Source organism: Equus przewalskii, chromosome 16, assembly GCF_037783145.1.
Source record: "Equus przewalskii isolate Varuska chromosome 16, EquPr2, whole genome shotgun sequence".
NCBI lineage: Eukaryota > Metazoa > Chordata > Mammalia > Perissodactyla > Equidae > Equus > Equus przewalskii.
In genome coordinates, this window is record NC_091846.1 from 49,888,525 (window position 1) to 49,915,099 (window position 26,575).

At 38.0% G+C, this 26,575-nt stretch overlaps 1 protein-coding gene and 1 long non-coding RNA gene across 31 annotated transcripts in view; one reads left to right on the forward strand and one right to left on the reverse strand.

The window, feature by feature from the left end:
- Nucleotides 1–2: 2 nt before the first annotated feature.
- LOC139076486 (uncharacterized) lies at nucleotides 3–26,467 on the forward strand. The gene is made up of 3 exons (XR_011528142.1): nucleotides 3–129; nucleotides 21,746–21,878; nucleotides 25,865–26,467. It is a non-coding gene; the product is annotated as an uncharacterized lncRNA (long non-coding RNA).
- The window catches only part of MYCBP2 (MYC binding protein 2), a 256,174-nt gene continuing 241,017 nt past the window's right edge, over nucleotides 11,419–26,575 (reverse strand). For all 30 annotated transcript variants that reach the window (XM_070578977.1, XM_070578975.1, XM_070578971.1 and 27 more), the window contains 9 exons: nucleotides 25,899–26,027; nucleotides 25,387–25,519; nucleotides 24,002–24,105; nucleotides 22,831–23,019; nucleotides 21,906–22,013; nucleotides 20,466–20,675; nucleotides 17,829–17,936; nucleotides 17,030–17,195; nucleotides 11,419–12,252 (listed from right to left, as the gene is read on the reverse strand). In XM_070578977.1, the coding sequence (XP_070435078.1) occupies nucleotides 12,137–12,252; nucleotides 17,030–17,195; nucleotides 17,829–17,936; nucleotides 20,466–20,675; nucleotides 21,906–22,013; nucleotides 22,831–23,019; nucleotides 24,002–24,105; nucleotides 25,387–25,519; nucleotides 25,899–26,027 (1,263 nt within the window). In that variant the 3' untranslated portion in view covers nucleotides 11,419–12,136. The remainder of the gene's footprint in view (nucleotides 12,253–17,029; nucleotides 17,196–17,828; nucleotides 17,937–20,465; nucleotides 20,676–21,905; nucleotides 22,014–22,830; nucleotides 23,020–24,001; nucleotides 24,106–25,386; nucleotides 25,520–25,898; nucleotides 26,028–26,575) is intronic.

Sequence of the window (26,575 nt, forward strand, 5' to 3'; positions counted from 1 at the left end):
CCCACGCGGGAGCGCGCGCCGCCGGCGCAACTGGGGGCCTCCGCCTCCCTGTTCCAGAAGGAGAGTCTGTCGCCTTTCTCCTGAGACGTGACTACTGCTTTTAGGAGCTTTTTCGTTTTGCAGCCGAAGGTAGGAGGGCTGGAGCTAGGTAGATGCCTAAGAGACGATCTGCGGCTGGAACTGGCCAGTTTAGGGAGGTGGAGCAGAAAGAAGAAAGGAGGGCGTGTCTGGCGCCTGCTGTAGCGCAGCAGCTGGGTCCAGGCAGAAGGATGCACAGCAGCTGCTGACAGCGGACACACCTCCTCGCGGCCAGCTGCGGCCGCGGATGGTCACGCCCGCGCCAGGTGACCCAGGGGGTTAAAACACAGCCTGTAAAAATACAGTACACACATCATATATCCATAAGGTGTGTTTTTAAAAGTGCGAGGAATTATAGCAGAATGACAGTGTTAACAAGAGGTTAACAGTAGTGACAGCAGGTGACAGTGTTAAGGCTGGGGTTACAGATGATTTTTATATGTACAATAATTGTATTTTCCTATTTTTCTAAAAACGACTTTTGTCATCAGAGTTATTACTTTTTAAACACCACCTTTATAAAGTAGATAGACCCCTGAAATTTGTAAATAGCTTTGTGAAACACATAAGGAAAGTATAAAGGAGAAGATGGCTATTTGAAAGAAAGCCTCTGATGAAGCTTTTTGTACGTTCAGGCATCTTTGTGGGTAACTGCTGCCTAGTTAACTTTGTTTTAAAAATTTCGACTTTTGGATCCTGGGTTTTCTTAAAGTCAGAAATGTCCTTTGGCTCCAAATCATAACTTGACTCATGCACCATCCCTCCTGCCTCCCTCAAAAATAAAACAAAAGAAAGTCATTTTCTATCGAAAGATGTCAACCTTCTGACCCATGTGTAAGAGACTGGAAGGCATTGATGCTTAGGGAGCCTCTCCCCTTCTACTGCCCCCCCCAAATTGAGGTAGGAAGCCATGTGTAAAATTATATTAAGATTCAGTGTGGGAAATTGTCTGTACTTTCTGTTAGGGCCTGGCTCTCTGATCAAGTCAAACTGAACAAGTCTCGACCAACATAATAATGTGGGTGTTCCTGAACTGCAACATTTTTTTAGGTCCCTCAGTGACTGATGATGAAGGACAATAGGAAGTTCTAAGACAGGCAATGATAATTATTAGAGGAAGAAGAACAAGTCAGTCAAATACAGCCCCGTTTATTTAAAGGTAGATTAACAGTATAAAGCGTCAGCAAAACACATTAAACGAAATCAGCAAACATAACTACTATATATTATATTACATTAAAATGTTCACACTCCAGTTGTAGACTCTTTTTAATTCCTTATTATAGTCTATTCTCTCCCTAAAGAAGATAAGGATCTTGGCACACTTTACTGAGTGTTTCCTCTTCTTCCCTGTTATTGGTATTTAAAGATTTTATTTCACCTTTTAGAAAAAAGAAACATGCTTACGTTTAAATCAGTCAATACTTGTTTACGTTTATAAGTTGTCTTAGTCAGGGTCAGTGGCTTGGGGGGTGAGAGGCAGGGGTAGGCTGGCTGTGGAGTAGTTTCATCCAGCAGGAAAGGCTATTTTATTACCAGCCTTGCTTAGAATTGTCAATGCATGAAATGTCATGAAAAGCAAGCCAACATTTAATCAGCTTTATTATTGTTTTTAAATTCTCCACAGACAGTGTACCCTCTCCACTGGGGATGAGCCCCTCCCACCCCCACCCCACCTTGGCACTCCACTGATAAGGATACCTTAGGTTATGTTGAGTAGTTCCTTAAACACCATCTTATAATTCCTTGTTTTGATAATCTTCACAGTTTTTAAGAGTACTGCTCCAGTATATTGTAGAATGTTCCTCATTTTGGGTTTGTCTCTTGTTTTTCTCATGATTAGCCTGAGTTTATGAGTGTTTGGGAGGAAGATCACAAATGAATAAGGTACCATTCTCATCACTTCACATCAACAGCACATGCTGTCAAAAGGACTTATTCCTTTTGGTGTTAATATTAATCAGAGATTGAGGTCAAGTTGCTCTGCTGTGAAGTTACTTTTTTTCTCCCTTTCCATACTGTCCTCTTTGGAAGAAGTCACTAAGTATGGCTCACACTAAAGAGATGTGGAGTTATGCTCTACCTCCATGCATAATGTCTACATAATGCATGGGAGGATTGCCTCTATGTCTCTTAATTTCATATTTTTGTGTCTTTATTTTTCCCTACTAAAATCTTCATAATTTCCTCAGATCTGTCTTCCAAGTCACTAATTCTTTCTTTAGCTGTGTTTAGTCTCTTAAGCCAATCTCTGCCTATATTTTTTATTTCTAAAACTTGGACTTGATTCTTTTTCACATCTTCCTGATCTCTCTTGATGTTCTCTTGTTTTTAATTCTTTTTTTCTCTAATCACTTTAATTATATGAAATAATTGAGTTTTAGCATCATACAGACTATGTTTGTGAGCCATAATATGATAAGGTTAGGAATAAACAACAAAGGGAGAGCTAAAAATGCCATTGTTTGGATACTAAATAACATAACTAAAATAAGTTAGAAAATAAATCAAAACAAAGATTAAGAAAATGTTTTCTTGTGTAATAATGAAATGCCATATTTTTCAATATTTGTGAAAAACATTTCTACTGCCACCAAGTAAAATTCATAGTTTTAAATATAGTAATCCAGAAACAAATACAATTTAACAAAAGCCAAGTATTTAACTCAAGTCACAAAAAGAAAGAAAGGAAAAGCAACAGAAAAAATCCAAAACAACAAAAAAGTACAGTGACGGTTTACAAGATGGCCATCATCTATGCCTCCCTTCCCCGTAAGCAAGTGCTGCTCTTCACATTGAGATGTAAAGCCCTGTTCCCTTGCCCTTAAACCTGGGCTTGCCTTAGTGCTTTGTTTCACCAATAGCATGAGGCAGAAGTGATGTTCTAAAACTTGAGGCTACATCATAAGATACCTTATAGCTTTCACCTGAGTCTCTTGGAATGCTTGCTTAATCCTTGGACAGTGTGTCCAAAGAACCAGTTGTCATGTTGTGAGAAGACAAAACCTCAGGGAGCGATGCTCAGTGAACCCGTGGAACCGAGAGACAATGATAAACTACTGTTCTAACCCAGTAGGTGTTGAGTGGTTTGTCCTATGGTAGTGGACAGTTATCTTCCAGAGAACTGGAAGAGATTTAGTAACAAACGTGAGGGCAGGAATCAATAAAATAGGAAAAAAATAAAAAGAGAAGATTGTCAAAAACAAAACCTGGTTTAAATAAAAGTGAATAAGGTAGATACAACTTTGGTCTGGTTGATTAAGGGGAAAAAAGTTGCAAATTAACAAAATATGGAATTTTTAAAAGGGGGAACAAATATAGCCACTACAGATACTTAAAATAATAAAAGTATGTTATAATTATCAACTATAAAATGGAAAGCCTAGATAAAATGAATAAAGTCCTAGAAAAATATAAAATGCCAGAATTTGAATGGATCAATAAGCACTGAAATAATTATCAAAGCCCTGTTCTCCAAGTAACCGTAGGCCCTGAGGGAATTGCAAGTGAGCCCCACCAGACTTGCAAGGAAGAGTTAATCCTTTCTTGTACAAGTTGTTGGAGAAAAAAGATGGAAAGTCACCAGGTCATTTTATGAGGCTACTATAATTGTGATTACCAAACCAAATGTGGAAAAGAAAAAAAAACCACTGTAGCCACATCTTCCTTTTGAAAATAGGTGCAAAAATTTAAAAAGAAATATTAATCAAATCCCACAAGGTACCACTAAAACCAAAAAATAAAACCATGGCAATAACACTCCAGAAACCCCTTTTTTCCTTCACAGCATGTCTCACCTCGTAGCATGTTATATATTGTATGTCTGTGTTTAATGTCTGTCTCCCGTTATATTTCTAGTTGAATTTAAGCACCATGAAAATGTGAATCTTAGTCTGTTTTATTCATGGATACTAGGCTCCTAGAATAGTTCCTGGCTCAGTAAATGTTTCTTTTTTTTTCTTTAAAGAGTGGCACCTGAGCTAACATCTGTTGCCAGTGTTCTTTTTTCTTTCTTCTTCTCCCCAAAGCTTCCCAGTACATAGTTGTATATTCTAGTTGTAGGTCCTTCTGGCTTTGCTATGTGGGATGCTGCCTCAGCATGGCTTGATGAGTGGTGCCAGGTCCACACCCAGGTTCCCAACCAGTGAAACCCTGGGCCGCTGAAGTGGAGCCCACGAACTTAACCACTCGGCCGTGGGGCTGGCCCCAGTAAATGTTTCTTTGAAGAATGAAAGAACGTGACAGGGCAGGGCTTATGGTGTAGTGTCTTGGACTTGAGCCATGCTGTGACAAAGATAAATCTGTCATGGGGAGTACATGGGCAGTTAGATATTACAGGGGAGGGAAGAATCTTAAGAGGTGAATGGGATGGTGATGAGAGGACAGTCATAAGTGAGTTTGATTATGGACCAGAAGACTCAGATTATACAAGGAATCCTTGTGCTTTTATGATTCACCAATTTCTCAAGTCCCTTGAAGAATGGGGAACCTCTTCATGGAAAACAGGAAATCTGTTAATAAAACACAGGAGAAAGAAACTGCAGCTACCAAGTTCCTCCTTCTCCTCCTTTTCCTTCGCTTCCCCCTCTTCTTCCTCTTCTTCTCTTCATCCTACTCCACCTCCGCTTTCTGATCTTCCCCCTGCTCTCCTTCCTCTTCCTCCTCCTCCTCTTCCTCTTCTTCTTCCTTCTCCACCTTCTCCTCTTTCTCCTCCGCTGTCTACAAGGTACTTGGTGGTTGCTAATGAGGAAACTCCTCTGAGCTCTGTTGTTTGATAGCTGTCTAGAAAGATAACAGCCGCCAATGAAATTAGAAAACACTTGTATAAATATGTATAAGTTCTTTATAATAAGATTAACACTGTGTACAAAAGTGCTAAGGGCATCAGATGCAGGATGGAATAGGGATAGACAGGGAGAGCTCATTCATTGATGAAGGGCAGTTTTGAATCAAATCTTGAAGAAAGTAAGGAAATTTGGCAGAAGAGAGACAGGCAATCTATCCAGGTGGCAAGAAAAGCACAAAACCAGGAGTTAGTAAGTTGATAGAATTGTAATTAGAAGGTCATCCTGTTCAACTCTCACCTGGCACTGAAATCTGTTATGGCGCCTGTAGTGGACACATATTCAGTTGTCCACCTGGTAGCTCTTTTTGGGGGAAGCTCCTCCCCGTCTACTTGGTTTAGTAGTGGCTTCCTGTAGCACATGAATCTGGCCCCTGTCCACAATTGATTGGTCCAGAAATGGACACCTTAGCTATCCAAGCTAAGACAGTCTCTCCCCTGGGAATTTGGAATGAATACTGAAAGAAAGAGAGTAGTCCTTTCCTTGGGTGCTTGAACTTGTAACATATAGACCCAGGAGCTATAGGTGGTCATTTCCTACCACATGCTCTGGAAAGCAGAAAAAAGTGCCCTGCAGTGAGAAAGAAGAGCAAAATAGATGCAGAGAGAGGACCTAGAGGAGTGATGGAGCCACAGTCCCCAGCCCTGATTCTACCCTATTCCCAGGCCTGGAGATATCCCAGAGATTGCATTTTGTTCTTGCTTGTTGAAGTTATTTTGAATTTGCTTCCTTAGGCTTGCAACAAAAACTCCTTACCAGTGCAAACTTGACCTGGAAAGGCTCCTCTTTGGGTCTCAGATCATGCTTCCTTTTAACTGAAAGGTGGTCATGGAATTTGGTTCACCGTGTCCTGTGTCTGGGAGTGGGGCTGGGCGTGGCATCTTCTCCATAGCTGCCATGAACCAAGGGGGGTTCTGCCTAGTAATATAGAGATGGTGGTGGATGGGGATGGGCCTGTCTTGGATGGAGCCCCAGGAAAAAGACTGGGCATGACAACTGCCTCTTTTTGAAGGATTTTCTGCCTTCCAAGTTGACAGATGAACCACAGAACTTACTATGAGAAAGATGCATGAAGTTCTTTCCCGAGGGGCAGGTAGATCTCTAAATAGCAGTTGGATTGACGAGGAAAGGAACTTTCAGTTCTCTCTTAGTCCTTCCTTTGAATCATACAAGGGAAGGGCCTTATGGATTTCTGGTTTCATAAGGAGGATGCTCCACATGTTCTTTCTCACTCTTTGACCTCTCTTTTTTTCTTCCCCATTTCCTCTCCTTCTTCTGAAGCTCTTTCCTTTCAGGTCTCCCAGTTTGGTGTTCCCTCGCAAGAGGAGGAATTTTTGTCTCCTCATCCTCTTCTCAGGCCTTGCAAGCTTGAGAGCCCCCAGTCTCCACTGCTCAGTCAGAGCTGCTGCAGAGTGAGATGGAGAAGATGTGGATCTGGGTCATGGTTTAGGTTTTGATCACAGTTCTGCCTTTACTGGATATGTGAGCTTGGACAAGTTACTTCTTTGTGCTTCAGTTTCCTCATCTGTAAAATGTAGATAATAACAATAACAATAATAAGAAGAAGAAGAATATACCACATAGAATTGTCATTAAAATTAAATGAATTAACGTATGTAAAGTAGGTAAAATCAAGGTGTTGGCAGAGCTGCATTCCTTCTGGAGGCTCTGGGGGAAGATGTGTTTCCTCTCCTTTTCCAGCTTCTGGAGGCTGCCTGTGTTCCTTCGCTCCTGGACCCTTCTTCCATCTTTGAGACCAACAGTGAACAGTCTTCATGTCTCTATCTCTGAGCTCTGCTCAAGTCATCAAATCTCCTTCTCTGACTTTGACACTCTTGCTCCTCTTTTCCATATTAGGACTCTCGTGATTACATTGGGCCCACTGGGTTTATCTAGGAAAATCTCCCCATCTCAGGGTCTGTACCCTAATCACGTCTGCAAAGTGCCTTTTGCCATGTAAGGCAACATATTCACATCTCCCGGGGATTAGGATGTGGGCATATTTGGGGGGGCCATTATTCTGCCTACCACACCCATGTATTAGCACAGTGCTTGACCACTGTAAGCCCTCAATAAATGTTCTCTCTTATGATTAGAAAACCTTGATTATAGTTCTTAATAACCTTTTATTTACTTGTTTCTGCATTTGTGTTCTGTGAACGTCTCATCCCTAGCACCTGGCACAGCATGCCACACATATTTATTCAGTAACACACCCAGTTCATTCATCAGGCATCTTCTCTGTATAAGTCTTGGTTACTAAGCAAGTGGAATATGGTTCGCACCCTCAGGAGCTTGTACCATCGAGTGGATGTAGAACACGCGCTCCAGTGTTTATTGAATGAATTGATGAAGCAAAACATCTTATTTGCTCTTCTGAGGACACATTACTGCCTTAATTCTCACCACACTCTCCCAGGAATGCTCTTGCCCACTTCTGCTTGCCAAAACTTATCCATCCTTCAAGATTAGGCTCGAATACCTGCGTTTGCTTTTTTTGAGGAAATGGACATTGTTAAGTTTTTATTGAATATGTTTCTTTTAGTGCTTTGTTAGCCAAGATATTTAGTGCAAAGCTGATGGCCTATTCGCTAGCAACTATGTAAAACTGTATGGTTACTTCCTGGACACTCATCTCTAATCTTTGTTTTATTTTTTTTCATAATTTTTCTTCATTGTAACTCCCTCCAGTATTTGTCTTTTAGTATTTGTCTATGTATTTTTTCTAAGCTACCTTATGTCATTGGTGAAATGAAGCAACCATAAGTCATTTAAATGTATTATCCTCCTGTGTTGGTCGGTCAGGTCCTCTAGGAATCAGATGCCAAAATAAGGTTAGAAGTGCAAGAAATCTTTTGGGGGTAGTGCCGATGAGAGATCAAGGCGTGAGGGAGCAGGAGTAGGCAGGGAGAGCCTTCAACTGCCATGTGGGTTTGGTGTCTATGAGAGGACAGGGAGAAGGAAGATTGGGTAGGAAAGCCTCTGACTGCAGTGCAGCACTGAGGAAGTCTCTGCTGGCGTGAGTCTGGTGCAGATTGTCCAGGAAGGAGTGCTCCCTTGGGAGGAAATGGCCAGGCTCTAGCACCCCTGCCATGCTCTGTCATTGACTGGGGCTGCCTGGGAAGAGCGTGGCTTTCAATCAAATGCTGTGGTGGATCCCACAGGTGCTGCAGCTGGAGGCTGTCGGCTAATTGCCTTCCTAGAAGTAGGGTCTCCCCTGAAGGGAGATCTGAGCCGTGCACTCCAGATCTATACTGCACACTCTTTGAGGCAAATGCTTGTCTTGTTCCCTTTGCAAACTTGCCCATATTACAAGTGTCCAGTTACGACTTTATAAATTCTTTTCTTAGCACCAGTTGGTAACGTAATAGTAATAGCATGATGTGTTAGAAAGAGTTTGGGTTTGAGAGACAGAAAGATCTGGATTCACATCTCAGGTATTTTTTCAGTCAAATCTATATTAGATTTGCTGGAATCTAATGCAAACTATTTAACTTCTCTAAGCCTTTAAAAGTCATCTGCTAAAATAAGATTAATAATGTTTTACCCTATACAGTTGCTGAGAGGATTAAATAAAATGCCTACCTTTTAGTGTCTGTTACTGAGGAATTGAATAAATGTTCTCTCCTTTGCTTTTCACTTTTGAATAATATTTCACTGTGGGATAATGTGCTTTTGTAAATATTTCCTCATTTGATTTAGATTAGGTATTATTTCTAACAAATTGTGACTAATAAAGGGTAAGGGTTGACTCAAGGTCACAGGACCGAAACAGGCAGGGTTGGGACTTAAAGTCTTCTGGCTTCAATTTCAGCACTCTTTATGTACTATTGTCAGTTTTCAGGAAAATGAGTTGCCATGTTCCATTCTACAGCCACCGTCAGAAACACATGTGACTGTGTACAGGTGGAATTCAGTGACGAAATAGGCAGGGAGAGATGTTGGGGCTGAAAAATCTGGAAAGGAAGGAGCATCAGTAACCACTGTGAATGAAAAGTGAATGAAGAGAGTACTGCATATATTTTTCAAATAGATGGAATATGGCGTTTTCAGACCTAAACAATGTGGCCAGAAAACTGCTGAAGAAAAGTGGCTTTTCCTAGGCCTGAAAATATAACAGGAAAAGAAAGTTTCTTTCCAGGTTCTCCAGTACCTGCTGTCATGGTTCTGCTGTTTCCTACCTGGTACATTACATACAGCATTTGGAGGTGGTCTGTGCACAGTATACTTGAGACGAACGTGTGCCAAAGCCATCTCCCTTCTGTGCTTTGTCACAACTTATTCCTATAATGTTTAAGTGTTCTGGTTATAGACACTTAGGATATGATTAAAAATAGCTTCCTCATAAATGAAGCTAAGTTGAAGTCATTGTGAGAATCCATTACAGGGCTTTGCTGCGTTTATCCCTTTTGTTACTAGAATATTAACTTGAGATGGCTCCTGCTAGTCAAACCATCTCGATAGTTTCCCTTTCTTTTCCATTCCAAGCTACGCACTGGAGTTGATCGATTTGCCAGCAATGTTAACAGACACAAAATGGTATTCTTTACAGTTCTCATTAAGTGTCTGTGATGTCTCCTATCTGTGTGGCATTCTCAAGGTTAGTTTCTTTGCTGTGGCCTATGAATTTAAGTCAGCTTTATTTACAATGGCCTCATCGCATTCTCCCCTCCAGTTTCCCTGGCTTATACCTAGGAAGAGCTTCTGTCTCTGTACTTACTTCGTGTTTTCTGGAAACATTTAAAGCCAATCCTGAGCCTGTCCCCTCGGTTGTCCCCCATAGGCCTGGGCATGGAATGAGATTACTGTGACAGGCGAGGGCTGGCAAAGGAGAGGCAGGGCTTCCTAAGCAGGTCCTGAGAGGTGGAAGCTGGGTGGAGGGGTTGTCTGAGGAGCAGGGTCGTCCTTCCTGATGCCTGTCGCCCAACATCCTCATGGCAGAATGATTGTTTTGAAGAAACAGGCTGTGTTGCCTACATAATAGAAGGTTCTGGAATCTCTTTTGAACAAACTTTTCTGCTTAAGGTATCAGGGTTTCTTCATGAAATGTTAATCCCAGGTATTCTAGAGGTTGAAACTGAACTAGTCCTGCCTGCAACCCTTTCAGCTTGGCTTGGGACCCAATGACAACAAATTACTCCTCCTGCTTTCAAACACATTGGGCAATTAAAAATTGCTTGCAACTCTGAGGCACCATCAGGTGCTGCAAAGGAAGTTTGCATAATCTGCTCTTGAGAGATTTTAAAAGAAAGTGGTATTATTACTTTTTCAGGGATTCTTCAGATGTCTCTTATTTAGATGAAGGGAAAACTTCTGTACTGTTTCAAAGTCCTTCCTTACTCAGGAAGCCCCGGTGCTTATACAGTGGATCCACAAACTGCATCATGAAGAGATCAGTCCTTGTGATTTTCAGGTTTTTTTTTTTTTTTATGCAGTAAGGTCTCCACTACTGGGAAGTTAGACTACTTACACTGTTCTCACATTCTAGAATTTTCTACTTACATACATTTTTCCTCATGCCTTTTTCACATCTCTGCCCTTTGAAATGTGACTTATTCTTCAAGATGCAGCTCAGTCTCTTAGTTACCCCCCCCCCCACAACAACAATTGTAACAAAAACAAAAACACCAATAACCACGATCTTTCCCAAATCCTGAAGCATTTGGCTTGGACATTTTTATGAAATTCGATGATTCTAAATAGTTATCTGTGCTCAGATTTGATCTTTACTTTATATTTCAAGTTCCTTCAAGGCAAAGATTATTTTAAATTTCTCACAAATGCAATAAATGTCATTAAGATCATGGATAGTAACAAATTATATATTTTCAAAAATGGGAATTTAGAATAAAACTGATCAAAACTTTTGTCAGTCTCGTGAAATAAATATAATCTGATTTACGATGAGTCATAAGTCAACAATTTGTCAATTTCATGAGTTAACTGAAAAAAGAGCTACTGAAATACACTGTAGTCTATAGTAGATAAAGAAAACACTAGTGAATTTGTTAATTGTTTTATAAAAGTTCAAAAAGGAGTTGGTTAATAAGATGGAGGTTGGTCGATATCCTAAAAGTTTTCTTCTGTCTTTGGCATATGTCTGTTTATGGATAAAAATAAATATATATATATATTTCTACCCAGTGTAATTACTATTCCAACATTTACTTCCTCTTTTTTTTTCCCTTCCCAAAACCCCAGTGCATAGTTGTAAGTCCTTCTAGTTCTTCTGTGTGAGCTGCCATAGCATGGCAAACGGCAGATGGGTGGTTGTGAGGCTGGGAAACGAACCCAGGCCACCGAAGCAGTGAGGACGCTGAACTTTAACCACTGGGCTCATCACGGCTGGCTCTACTTCATTACTCTTATTTTCCCTAACAGTTTTGAAAGTTATCACTGTGCTGTGGTAGTAAATTTCTTTCCAAGGAAAATTGGATGGAGTTTTTTAGACTTTAAAAGTATTTAAATTTTGTTTTTCAAGCAACACCATACACAATTGTTAGACTTTATCACTGTATAAAAATGTACAGTGGTTTATTGACATGTACATTCCAATATGTTTACAGCTGCAAGATAATGAGGCACACTCAGTATTGCACTTCATTAAAATTTCAGGCTCAAACTTAACCTAGAAGTTTAAATGAAACTGCATTTGTAATTTAGTAATTCTTATACAGGACAAACATTGATATCTTTATATACAGTGTGATACTTATTACATTTATATGCCGTCCTAACACAATTTTTTTTTTAAATAACAGTCTAGGAAATAAACCAGAATATTCATTTTTTTATCCCCACCCGTGATGCAATTGTACAGGATTACAAAAAGGTAGTATACAATAAACAATGATTATTTTTCTTTTTTGCTTGAAAGCCAGCATCATTCTTAGTCCATAGGTATGGCAATTCTTTTATATCAATTATCTATAAATGTCCAATGCTTCACAGGCCAATGACGGTAATGGCCACATGCAAACACCTCACAAGTTTGATGTCTTGGTTCAAAAGAAGATAAACCGAAATAATGGGGAAACTTTCCATAGCAAGAATTATGTACATGGTATTTGGCATCCTTCTTGCACTGTGAATGGTTCATTTTCATGGATGTAAAAATGGTCCCGTCCTTATCCTGAGCAGAGTTTAAACTTCATCACATCCGCTTGGAAGATGAAGGCAACTTTTCTCTCCGTAGACAAAGGAATCTGAGTGTTCTAAAAAGTGTGAGCATTTCTGCACACTCCACAACCCAGTGCAAACTCTTCCCCGGTGGGTGGATGAACAACATGGAGTGGACATTCAGTTCCTTCCAACTGTTTGCCTTTGGGACCTGTATAAATTTTGAAGGAGGCAAAAGAATGTAATTGAAAAAAAAATACACACATAAAAACCTAATGTAAATATACATCACCGAAAAGTTCTTCAAAGAAATAACATGACTATGGTTATGCAAATATAAAATCAAAACATTATCTTTTCTTCTAACCACAAAAGTAAAAACGTTCACCGTAAAAAATTCAACATTCCAGATATATACAACAGAAGAAGGGACAGGGTCCCTCACCCACAACACCCTGCCCAGGGATAACTACGATGCGCTACAGATCTTTTTCTATTAATAAATGAATTAGATGCATCATCTGAAAACAAAGAGCAATCAACAAAATCTCTCAGTTTAGCCTAGCAGAAAATTATTCTGGATGAGAACATATGGAGACTTTATATAGAATGTTATCCTCCAGGTAAAATCAAATTTAAGTGTAAATAGGCCATGTTACCCTTCTACCTTCTGTGAAGAAAAAGCACAATTGGTAAAATGGGAAGAATGATTACAGTCATGTGTTTCAGTCAACAATGGCCCACATATACGATGGTGGTCCCCTAAGATTAGTACCATAGAGCCTAGGTGTGTAGTAGGCTATACCACCTAGGTTTGTGTAAGTGCACTCTATGATGTTCACACAACATCGCCTAACGATTCATTTCTCAGAACGTATCCCCACCAGTAAACAATGCCTGACTGTATTAGTGTTATTTTAAAAAGTATTTGAAGGGAGATTAGTAGAAAAATGAAAATTAATCATCTTAAAAATGTGAATGGTAAAATAATATAAAATGTAATAATCTGGAAGAAACACTTTGGGGAAGATAAAAATTTGTGGATATTAATCAAAATAAACTAGGCTTAAAAATGTATGAAAAACTATACTTTTCTATTTTTTTAAAAGACTTGCTATGCTAATGTGCTTCGTGTCATGTGTTTCATATTATTTAAAAAGGATTTTTAACTCCTCTATAAGCGAAGAGCTTTACTGTGTAGGGAATACAGGCTGGGCTCATACTTGAATGCAGAGTCCTTATTAACAGCAGAGGGAGGAATACAACTATGCCTTCGTTTCCTACAGCTAGTTTCCAAAATAATTAATGTAAATTTTGATTTTGTTTGAGAGAAAACTAGCATGACATCGGATGAAATGAGCTTATCCAGATCAATGGGGAATGAGATCTCATTTAAATTACCTCTTCCAGATTTAAAAACTTCTGTGACGTTAAAAAAGCAAAACACGAGGGATAAAAGGTTAGTATTTAAGAAGCTCTTAGCCTGGCATGTATAAATACTCAATAAATGTTAAGCTGTTATTACGATTCCTGAACAAGAACACACTATGGCCTGATCTAGAGGAATAAAAAGTTTCGTATAGGAGTAAAACCAAGGCATGAAGGGAAATATCAAACCGAAGACAGCTGATCTCAGAGGGAGAAGTCAACCGCTGGTTCCAGTTAACAGACACAAGGATGGCAGTTAGTGCTGCCTCAGATAAATGCAGGCATGTGACCCCAGGATGGGTCAAGGTGGGAGCACACCAGAGGTTTGTTAGGAAGGTGATTATTCCTGTTATAAAGTATATCAGTATCTCATCCTCAAATCATACTACACACTGATACTCTGCCTGCCCCCAGTGGGTGGGGAGAGTGGTCAGGACGGGGACACTCAATGGTGGAGCTAGCTGAGGCACGCAACGCCATCAACGGTGGAGCTAGCTGAGGCACGCAACGCCATCAACGGTGGCTCCTGCAAACTGCAGCCCTTGCGCTTCTTCAGGGAAAAATAAATGGTCATTTATTCAGCAAATATTTACTGAGTGCCTAACAAATGAATGGCGTTATGTTAGACGCTTGGGATTTAAAGATGGATGTATATGGCCCCTATCTTCAAGGAGTTCATAATCTAACGTTATGCTAAAAAATAAAAAACACCTGCAGACATTTGAGTGCTTATTATTGAGGCACTGTTCTAGTGTGTGAACCCACTTAATCTTCTCTCAGTCCTAGAGGCAGGAAATAGCCCCATCTTGCAGATAAGGAAACTGAGGCAAAGTTACCTTAATTTTTCTGATTCTTAAATTCCTCATCTTTAAAATAGGCACAACAATATCTAACTCACAGGGTGCTGTGAAGATTAAATATCCTGGCTCAAGAAGGTGGTCAAGAAATATTTTAGAAAGGAATGGATAGAGGGATTATCTACTTCAATTTCTTAATCTGGACTCTTGTCCTCATCCATCTATTAAAAATTAGAATTAATGGGTTGACAACGGTTAGAGAATGATCCTTCCGTCCTTGTAAGTAGGCTGCATGGCCATCTTCCCTGCTGATTTCACTGTGGGGTCTCCTTTAATTCTCTTCCAATTCTCTAAATGATCAGATGAGTTGGAGGAATGTGTGAGGCTGGGAGAGCACACCTCAATCTTGATCTGAGGCCAGTTATTTAACCTCTCTAAGGCCCTAATTTTCCATTTGTGAACGTGGGGATAATACTATCTACCTTGTAGGTTAGAAAAATTAGGTGAGGAAAATATATGTAAAAATACCCAGGATCAATGTCAGTTCCTTCTTCTGCCTCTCCCTAACTCCTTTCCCGCCTCATTCCTGTAATTCACAACTGTTTAAAGGACAAAGTCCTTTTTCTTGGCTGACTGGGACGATCATGTGAATGTATGAGGAGAAGCGTTGACGGTCCTCTTTCAGTGACTACCCCGCTAACTTCCTTAAAGTTTTCAGTGTTTTTTTGTTTGCTTTGTTTTTTAACATAGAAGAAACTTGCTTTCAATAAGTAAAATTTGGATTTTCCTTGACTACACTGCTTGCCTCTACACTTTCTCAACTAGAAGCTGGTTATCTCCCAAGCTCCTCCACGTCATAAGGCCAGGAGGCAAGACTGACTTTCCTGGTTGCCATTAATTTCCAGACCACTAACCTCCAACTTTCACTCAATAATCCCTCTTCCCCTGAAGCTAAAACACTGGCCCCTTTTCACTCCCTTTTTTGCTGACCTCCAGCTCACCACTCTCCTCCTGCTAATCATGGCTCACATCTCCAATCTGGCTATTATCTTAAACCTTCTGGCCTCACAGTATTCTGATCTTGCTTCTTTCAAAGTCCACCACTTCTATTTTTTTAAAAATAGAGGAGGAACAATACAACAATATCTATTAGACATGAGCAAAGAGCAAAAAGTAGCCATACTTAAAAAATCTGATTTATCTTATCTTTGGTTTTGAATTGATAATATATTTCACATGGTTTAAAAATTACAATGTTAAAAAATTTTACACAATAAGAAGTCACCCTCCCCCATCTCTACCCCATCTTCCCTTTTTCCCCAATAGTTAATCAATTTTATTAATTTCTTACATATCTTTCCAGTTTTTTAATGCAAATATAAACAAATGAGTATATATACTGATTTCTCCCTTTCTTACAAAAGGTGACATACAAGGTATACTATATATACCTTGTTCTGTAATTTGATTTTTCATTTAACACTATCCCTATAGATCTTTCCCTATCAGTACATACAAACTCCATCCTCAGTCATCTTCTTTTTCTTAATGGTGCATAGTATTTAGTGTTTAACCAACCTCCTACTGGATACTTGCATTGTTTACATATTTTATTATTATAAGCATGATGCAATCAATAACCTGGTGTATTTGCCCTTTTTATTTCCCTCACATATGTAGGTATATCCCCAGAAGTGGGATTGTGGAACACTAGATGTATTTGAATTTTGAGAGACACGTTAGGGTTTGACCATTTGCACTCTGACCAGCCATGGATGAGAGTGTGTTTCCCAGCTTTACAACACTGCACATTGCGGCATGTGTACTTGTATAGGTATTTTCACTAACTCCAGATACAGCTCATATAAACTTCTCTTTGACGGCCCCATTTGCCTCTCCTTCTACTTCTCTCACTTCTGTTAAGCCTAGTATTCCACCTCACTGTCATCACCAGCTTCCTGACCTTTTCCAATTTTTTGAGTATCTTTTTGGCTTCATATTCATTTTTTCTCAGCCTGACCTCCACAATCATTTCTCCTATATTCTCAGTGGCTTCTTTAATTCTCTTGGCTTTATAATTCTCACACACTGCCAATTCCCAGCCATTCTAGATCACACCACTTGTACATTTTATGGCACTAGTTCTAAGCTTCTTAAATAAAAAAAAAAAAAAAACCCACGAAATCCCTTTAAATGGTTCTGTTATCAACTTACAATTTCAAACTTCACATGCCCTTTAGTGCTGAACAGCAACCCTTTTAATAATCTTAGCTGACTGCCTTCTCATTCTGCAAGCAGTCTGCTCCATTTTAGGTCCTCACCCCTCACTCATGATGATGATCTTACCTTCTACTTCACTCAGAAAGTCAAAAGTCAGAAGCTTACAAGGGCCAAGGGATTCCCTCTGATTCTTTAGATAGGTTTTTTTTTTTTAGGAAGATGAGCTAACATCTGCTGCCAATCCTCCTCTTTTTGCTGAGGAAGACAGGCCCTGAGCTAACATCCGTGCCCATCTTCCTCTACTTTATATGTGGGATGCCTACCACAGCATGGCCTGCCAAGAGGTGTCATGTCCGCACACCGGTGAACCCCGGGCTGCCCAAGCGGAATGTGGGAACTTAACCGCTGCACCACCAGGCCAGACCTCTTTAGATAGTTTGAACTGGGTTTCTGCCACTTGAAACAAAGTGTTCTCATGTGACTATTAAATAAAACTAGATACCATATACATCATAATCCTATTTAAAAATATTAAAAGCATACCTGCAGGACAGTGTGGTAGTTCTTCCTTAGGAATGCTAGTCATTCTTTGAAAATCATCATGACAAGCATTACAAAAATGTGTTGTTCCAAAACAGAAAAAGACAGCCACTGAACAGCAGTAGCGACATTTATATTCCAAAAAGTCTGTGCCATGTTTTGGACACATCTATAGCAAAAGAAAATAGATAGACACAAGATTATAGCGAGTCTTTTTAAATTATACTTAAGATGGTCATATATATAGCTCAGTGATTCATACTTTTGAGAGTATCCATACCTCTTAAAACTGATTGAAAAACTGACGATACATCCATTAAAAAAATTAATGAATAAATACGTGGCTTTGCATAACATGTCCTGACAAATCCCCAAGTTCTAACCCCAGCTCCATCATAACCAATCTTATTTAATAAGCTAGCCACTTAATTTCCTTGTGAATGTTTTCTGTCCGCCAAATTGAAAATTAATATTTCACTTGTCTCATAGATGTACTATAAAGATTTCAGTGAAGAGGGGAAAACATAAAAGTGTGACTGCAGGTTTAAGAAAGTGAAATAAGTAAATTTACTACTTATTTTCATGAGAGACAAAATTATAAAATACAAATACCATCCGAAAGAAATAATATACATGAAACAATTTGGAAAAGTATATACTGCCGTACAAACACCAGAAAACACTGGGGAAAAAGTCTGCTATACCATTCCCACCATATTGGTTATGTTATTATTAACAAAAAAATAGAAGTTTAACATTTAAGGTTTTTAAACTGTCCTTTCTAATAAAGTGTTCTGCCCACCTGAGCTCTGGACACATCAGAACAGGCACCACAAATGAGCTCTCTGGGATCATAATCATCTCCTTGTCCAGCCTCGGCATCACAGCGAGCTTCGCCACCAAAATATGCCTGTGGAGAAAACATATTTATATTATAGCAGGAAAAAGGAAAACTCTGCCATGGGAGATCCAGTATGGATGGAGTGGAAGTAAGATCAAGAGGCCTTAGGAAGTATTACTGTCTATTAGACACTCCCTGGCAATGCCAAGTGGATGCCCACTTTGCTGCCTGTAGGGCAGATCAGAGTAAGAGAGAAAGCTACTTCAATTCTGGGATGGATTCATTACAGAATCATTACAGTACGAAGTTCAAACATTGTACTGTCAAAGCAAAATAACAAAAAAAACTGTATAAGATTTCAAATAAATATCAATAATAGGATATTAAGTAGTAAAGAGAAACTATGCTTTTTCAGGGCAAAGTTTAGTTTTTCTCATTTTGAAATATTAAATAACATATTCCCTTCTTCTGCTTTAAAAAGTATGCTTAGAAATTTCCAAATTTTAATACTATAGAAAAAAATATGCCTAAAATAAATATTAGTACAGAATTATAATCCTGAGGCTAATGAGAAAGAAAAAATCAGTTTTGATCATACAAAAATCTTCAAAAAGGAAAGGAAAGTTTGGCAATTCTGTTCAGAATACTGCTCATACTTAGAAAGCTACATTAATTGCAGGAACTCAACAGCATCCAATGTAGATACTTGAATAAACGAAATTATCATGATAGATGATTTATCTCTATTTGCTCTGGGCACAAAATAAATGAGGCCAGTTGTAGCTGGGGCAATCTGCATAGCCAAAAAGCTATGTCCATAATTGGGGATAAACAAGATGAGTCAAGATAAATCTATTATCTATACTAGAAAAACAGGTCAAAAGATAGGCTCCATTGATACAGACATTATAAATGGTTGTCCACCAGCTAAATCCAGCCTCAGAAATATTTCATTTATCCTGGGGCCTATTCTAGCTGTTTCAATTTTCTCGATTCTCTGCCTGGCTTTCTGGACATTTGACTGTCATCCCTGTGATGACAACAATATTCATTTATGATGTTTAGTATACTAAACACAATAAATAATATTTTATTATTTGTAACAATACAAGTTTCACAAATGCACACTATTGGTCTTTCCTTGGGTGTATGCATATTTGTCTGCATTTCTGGCTATCATCTACCTCTTTAGCCTTCCATTCGTTATCTGTTTTTTTTTTGGTTACCTTGGGAGACTATGCACCTTTCATTTATTGATTCCTTCAATCATTTATTCATTCTCTAATTAACTTAGTGTCTAATGACAGAGAAATGAAAAAAGTCTTTGCCCTCATGGATCTTATCAAGTGGGGCAGACAGACAAGTGAACCAGTAATCATAATGCAGAATAACGAGTGCTAGGATGGATGTGTGCAAGATATCAAAATTGTGTGGTGGTGGTGGAGAGGCATAGGCACCTCAGAGAGGAGGTGAGACCTGAGCTGGATCTGAAAGTATGATTGGATAGATTTGACTATGCATATGAGCACGTGTGTGCAGGCAGGTGGCAGGTGAGAGTGAAATGCAGAGCAGCTGGTAGAGAAGAGCATTCTGTGAAGAGAAATAGCCTACACGATGGCAAGGAGGTGTCAGTGAGTGAGCAAACATGGCCAAGTTTGGGGAATTGCAAGTTGTTCAGTATTTTGTAGCATGGGGCACAAATGGTAGCATATCAGAAGATGAGACTGGAGAGGTGGACAGGGCTACAGAAGAATAACATAATCACATTGAGATCTATATTAATCTACTAGTAGCAGCGTAAGTATAAAGGATGGAATAGAGAGGGAAGGGGCTCCACACAGGAGCTCAGTAACAAGGCTACTATAATTAATGATTAGGGCTGCCAAAGATGTAAGAGAAAGAAAAAAATTGAGAGATTTGAAGACAGAATTGACAGGTCTTAGTAAATAAAGACTGGAGATTGAGAGAGTCATAGTTGATGACGGTAATACTGGACACGTGGACTTTGAAGTATCTGTAGGAAATACAAACGTCTGGTAGGCAGTTAGATATCTGTATGTAAAACTCAAAAATTCTGGAAGGTCAGAACAGTATAGGCGGTAGGCGAAGGCATGGATGTACAGAGGTCACCCAAGATGAGGTATTATGAGGCAAGAATGGAGTGCTGGGGAAACAGATATGTCAGGGATAGGCGAATGAAAAGGAACTCTTTGAGGGAGTTCAAGACAAATCACCAGAAAGGAAGGAGGTTCTCCTGGGAACCAAGGAAGTGAGAATTTTAAGGAGGGAATAGTCAAAAGAATCAAGTATGAGAAATTTATTCAAGAACCAACTGGATTCGGCAAACAGGAGGTTATTACTGATGAGAAATGGCTTGTGTACAGAAATACTTCATGTTTTAGAAATAGTTTATATGGGTTAAAAAGAATCTTAAAACAAATTAAGTAAATAAATTCAACTTGAATCACAGTACCAAGCTTTCTCATTTTTAACTTCAGACATGCATAAGAATAATTGGCTATCACTATATAATTCAACTCCTTAATCACATCCGTAATCTCTAGTTCTTAAAAGTTCTTAGTATAATTTATAGCATACCTTTCTGCATTTGTAGCAGACATAATATGCATATCTATTCATGGCATAGCCAGCGGGGTCATTATAAAATCTCACACCAGGAGTTGTGATAGCTTCACTCTTATGAAGACCTTCATATTCCAATCTCATTAAGGCTTTTCTTCTGACATCCTCATAGAGTTCTTTTATTGGATCAAGCAGGTCTTTTAATACTATATGATTTATTTTGTTCTGAAATTAAAAAAATGATCACTCTTTAATGGAATCATTTATTAATTAATTCAACAAACATTTAGTGTGCACCTAAGTGCTAAGCACTGTGCTAGGAGATAACCAAACATTTTCTAAAACAAAAATGCCATTTAAAAATAATCTTGTGAAGTTCTTACAAGCCCATATTTTTCCAAGACAGGAAAAATGGGGGCAAGTGGGGCAAGAGCATGAAAATCCCATTTTATTAGCTTCATATTCCTGAGTATGAAATATATCTCCTGTTGCCTTAGCCATTCTGGGGATAGAAGGTTACCTTGCTACCACAAATAAGACACACTCCCTCTGTGCATGCATGTGTGTGTATTTTGGTTCCTTAGGGGCAGGGTAGAACGCCAGGTGATGGAAATGTGCAGGTAATATTTTCTATACCATTTTCATGTATCATTCTCTAAACGTGACCTTTCTTTGCGGTACTATCTGAGAAGGAAGAGCAAAATACTACAATCTTTTAAATTATTTCTCAGTCTAACTAAGCAATGACTGTGTTAAGTCTTTTCATTTTATACCCTGTATACCAGTCTGTAAATCTGAGGATAAGAAAATAGGGAGAACTGAACAAAACAAAAGGGGATGAAGAATTAATAGACAACACAGTGTCAATCACATTCTTAAACAAAGGTTTTTTTGTTAATCAGTATTAGCTTGGCAAAACAATTTGCTATTTTGCATACGATCTTTGTAAAGATGTGTCAAAATGTCAAAAATTTTCTCCGTATTTTACCTAAGCTCTAAAAGATTCTGTCCTAATGGCACTGAAAGTTCAGATTTCACTCTTTAATTGCAGGTATCAGTACCTACAAGCATCAGAAACTCATTTTTCTTTTTGGTAGTCACTCATTGCCATGTCACATGATCCGAACTCTTAGGGGGTCTGAAAATAATGATGCATGCATGCATGCCCTTTAATGCATGTCTAAATGTTTACATGAATTTCCTGACACAATATGTTTAAATTAACCAACCTTTAATTGACAATTACTGTTTTGAAACGCATTATAATAGATACAGGGATCTTATAATATTCTCAGGTACCACCTGGATGAGGAGAGCAGAACCTGATGGAAGCTGGTGGTAAAGAATAAACTGCAAAGGACACTGAGAGATGCTGAAAACACATTTATCTTGAAAGATAAAAGATGAAGATAAAGATGAAAATAAAAAGTAGGTCACTTCTGGTTCTTTTCATACCTTGCAAATGGGACAAGATATAAATCCAAATGTTATCCTTGGACCAAGCCATCTGTTTTCTAAAACTCGTTGACAGCACTGTAAGTGGAATACGTGACTACAGTCCAGCTTAAATAAAGAAAAGAGAAGGAGATAAGTAAATGTAATCATGATAAACACTTGAGTAACTGGCAGATTACTCAATGTAAGGTGCTACTTAAAGCAGCTAAGAGAAAAATCAAGAAACTTAGTACAATGAAATTTCAGCACTTCTCTACTATTCATGGAATGTTATAACTAGCTCTTCAGCATCTCCCAGTTTTTCATCATTCATATATTAAGGCCATCTTATAGAGAGAAAGCTGGGTTAGGGAGAAATGTAAAATCATTCAATCTCGTATCTCACAGAACGAAGAGCAAGCTACTGAATAAAGATTTAAGATTTATTTTTGAGAATGTTCATTATCTTGGAATCACAAGAACTGAAAATATAAATAAACAACCAGTAAAAGTTATAAAAAAAGTATTTAGCAAATAGTAACTTCCATAATATTATTAATATTATAGATGTAAGTGTATACATTATGTATAGAGGTATGTATCAGATCAATTACATAATGCTATAAACTACCATTCTGGATTTTGGAAATCAAGGAGAGAGTAGCTATTGAATAATCTAATTATTTTTTCCTCACTTATGAACATTATATACCTTCTATTGATTATATAGGCTCATACAAATCACACATTAAAGCTAAGCACACAAAATGAGTGCTTAATGAGCATAATGAGACAGAATTTGCTCTTTACTAAACTAGTAGGTATTAATGGGACATTTTCTCTCAATTATACAAAAAACATTCAATCAATTCTTTATTTGACAAGTATATTTACATTTCCCATTTTAAAATCTAGACACATTTAATACTTTAAAAGCTGAGACAACCTGAATGGCTGGTGCTGCCGAGAGTGCTTCAGTGAAACATATCATGCACATGTCATCAGCATCTTGCTTCAGCGATGTGGCATTTTTATCACAGCCATGTAGACAGGGCAGACAATGCTCTTCATTTTTAACACCTCCACAGGGATGGCCACAAGGGTGTGTCTTACTGCAGGCTATCTTAGCATATTCCTGTTAAAGATGAATTACAATGGCACACAACGTATCAAAATGGCACACATCCTGGTAATTATATCCATTATATTAATTTATATTTTCCCACAGGAAATACATGTTAAGGCTAAATTACAACAAAGGAAAGTTATTTTTCTTCTTTATTTGAATATAACTTAGGATTATTCACAGAGTTCATTTTTCTTTTAATGTGATTTAAAAAAATTTTACTCCACATAAAAGGAATGCTGATAAAAAGTGAATTACAATTTTCATCTGTTATCAGGCATAGCCATGAAGCAAAAAAATTCCTGTTACAATCTCCCAATCACCACCCATCCCCTCCCCAAAATGGGAACTGGAAAAAAAAAATACAGCTATCTTTTGCTATCTGGGCACAATCCAAATTCTTGTTGATTAAATTAGTAATCAAAAATATTTGGATAGCATGGAAATGTGTATAGATGTTCAGGCCTAAAGAACTTCCAGATTCTGGAATTTTATTTTAGAGAAATAAGCGAATAAAACACGTAAGAGGCAAAGAAAATGTAGTCCAAAGATTTTTAACTGCTTCTAGGCACAAAAGCAAATGTTAAATATATATGGTGATGGTAGTTGGGAAACACAAAAAAGTCTGGTTTGGGCTTGAGAGCCTTATCTGATCCATTCTCTAGCTCTGATAAAGCATTTAACTCTTTGTTTTTTCCTGATTAGCCCTGACATCAGTGCCAATCTTCCTCTATTTTATAGGTGGGTGCTGCCACAGCATGGCTGATGAGTGATGTAGGTCTGTGCCCAGGATCTGAACCCGCAAACCTGGGCTACCAAAGTGGAGCACACAGAACTTAACCACTATGCCACGGGGCTCGCCCCAGCATTTAACTCTTGATATATTTAGAAAATTGAGTGATGCTGAGCTGGAACTCTTATTAATATGAAGTGAAGGTGTCATGAGGGAATGCGTGCTATTCCTTACTGGGTGGTCTGCCTGTATACTCACCTGGCAATCTGCATCAGAACAAACACTGCCAACAGCAGATAACTCTGTTCCACTCCTGGAACCACAGAAGCGACATGCTTCCGAGCTACTGGTTGTGGGTTTGCCTAGGTTCAAGCAGAACAAGAGGAATCCTCCTTAAGGATATATTTTCTACACATTTTAATATAACTAATTAAAAAACAATAACAAGAAGCCACGCCACGTTTGTATCAGTTGGGAAATCAGCCTGGCAGTTCTACAGCTGAAGGGTTGCAGCGGCCCTAATTACACAGTAAATAATTACACAAAAAAAGGGATAAGAAACTAAAGATCTATCCAAAGCCAAATAAATTAACTGATTTATTTACACTTTTTTAGTAAAAAGAAATAGACTAGACTTCTAGTAAATATAGCAGCTTGAGCAGATATGGCAAGCCCCTCACTATAAAGCACAATACCATACAAAATATAACAACAAAAATTAAATAAAAATACAAAGAAGAAAGGGAAACATTTAAGTAACTTTCTATAATAACAATATTACAAGACATAGGAGAAAACTTATCATCAGAGAACATGAAACTTCAAAGACAGAAGAATTAACACCCAAGGAACTAGAGACAGAGCAATTTGAAAAGGACTTTAAATATGTGTGAAATAGTTAAAGAAGGAACAGAATCCATAAAACCAGAATAGAACAGGAAAAAGAACAGAAGGATTTGGAAAATACAGATCAAGTTCTTTTTTAAACATAGATACAAAAACTCTAACCATAACAGTAATACACTAAATTGAGCAATATTTATAGAAAATGGTTTTTAAAAAAGGATAGTTTATATTATGAATAATGGTTCAACATTAGAACATTTATTAATATAATATATGGCACAGACAGATTATAGGGGGAAAAAAGTCAGCTATGAGAAAAAAAATACCATGCTCTTGTAGCATGAAAAGTTACCTGTATTTAGAGTTACATTTGTTCAGGTTTACACCTAATTCCAACATGAGACATTTGTGTTAGTCAGACAAATGGCAGACTACAGAGATGCCGTAAATTGAGGATTTGTAAGATTCCCTGTAACTTTAAGCTGGGAATATGCCAGACTTTAGAAAAAAAGTCAAAATGAAAAACCACGTTTTGGAGATAAAATGACTTGCCCAAAGTCACACAGCTTGTTAGTGGCAAACCAGGTTTCCTGACTTTTAGTCTAATGCTCTTTCTACCATAGAACTTTGTCTAGTAAATATAATAATATAGACAGTGATCAATGATGTCATAACCACTTATCAGAATACACTCAAAATTATTCACATTAAATAATTAAACATCTAGTTTAATTATAATCAGTACGCAGGGTTCAATCTTTTTTTTAAGGGACGGTTCAATCTTGAATCTTTTTTACCTGTGTGTTCTCGGAATTCCACCATTGCCTTCATTGTTTTAGAATCTGCTAGTGCCATCAACCAGAACAATTTGGTTCTACCACAACCTTCATGAAGGTCAACCTTTATAGCTTCTTCTTCTTCTTTGAAGACCTATAGCATCATCAAAGAAAAGGGAAAAGTATATTTATCTCCCTGAAAGACGAAGTATAAATTTTAATTATTCAATAACAATAATAATGGCTTTTATTTACTAAGCACACTAAGAAGTTCCAGATATTTCCAATCTTCTCTTTCATCTTCACAACAGCCCCATTTTCATAAATGTAGAAACTGAGTCTCACACAGGTTAAACAATTTGCTTGATTTACACAGTTGATAAGCTAGACAGTTGGGAACTCCCCGGAGGTCTTTGATTCCAAAGTCCATTTTTTCCCGTTACACCAAGCCTCCTTCCACATTTATTTCAAAATTTATTGTATATATTCTATGTTCCAGATACTGTTCTGCATGTAAAGACAGAAACCGTCACCTGTCTCTGATGAGTTTTGGTTCGCCGATGAAGATGGAGGAATCTGTCACAGTCAGTACATAAATTTCCACATACATTGCATAAAATGATCGCAGCAGTTTCACCATCATCATGGTTATCACACATGGGCTAAAATAAGACATTTCCATTTGTTATATTAGATTAAGAAGAAAGTCTCAAGTACTCATACAAATTGAATATAATTTACTTACAACAATGAGACTATTATGCTGAACTGAAGTCTATGAAGAATTTAGAATCTGAACACTAAACAGAATTATGGCAAGTGTACTTAACTAAAAATCTCTCAAAACCCTCAATTCAGTGATTAATGTGCTATGCAGGTTTAATGATAAATAAACACATATATTTTGCTTAGTGACTTAAGAAAACTTCTCCCCATTATATTCAAACATTGTGTATGCTAAATGAATAAATGATTCATTTTTGAAACTTGAACGTTAATAAGGAAATGCTGAAAGCACCTAAAGTCTTTCCTTCCAGTGAACTTCGGGATTTCTATCAAAACTGCTTTAAGTACATTTGTGAATAAATGGTAATGTCATGTTGCCTCTCTTAACTGCTTTATTTTCTTCTTACCATAAGATGGATTACAATTTAGTACAAAATCTAGAAATAGAATCAAAGTCTGGCTAAAAACACATTTTGATATGATG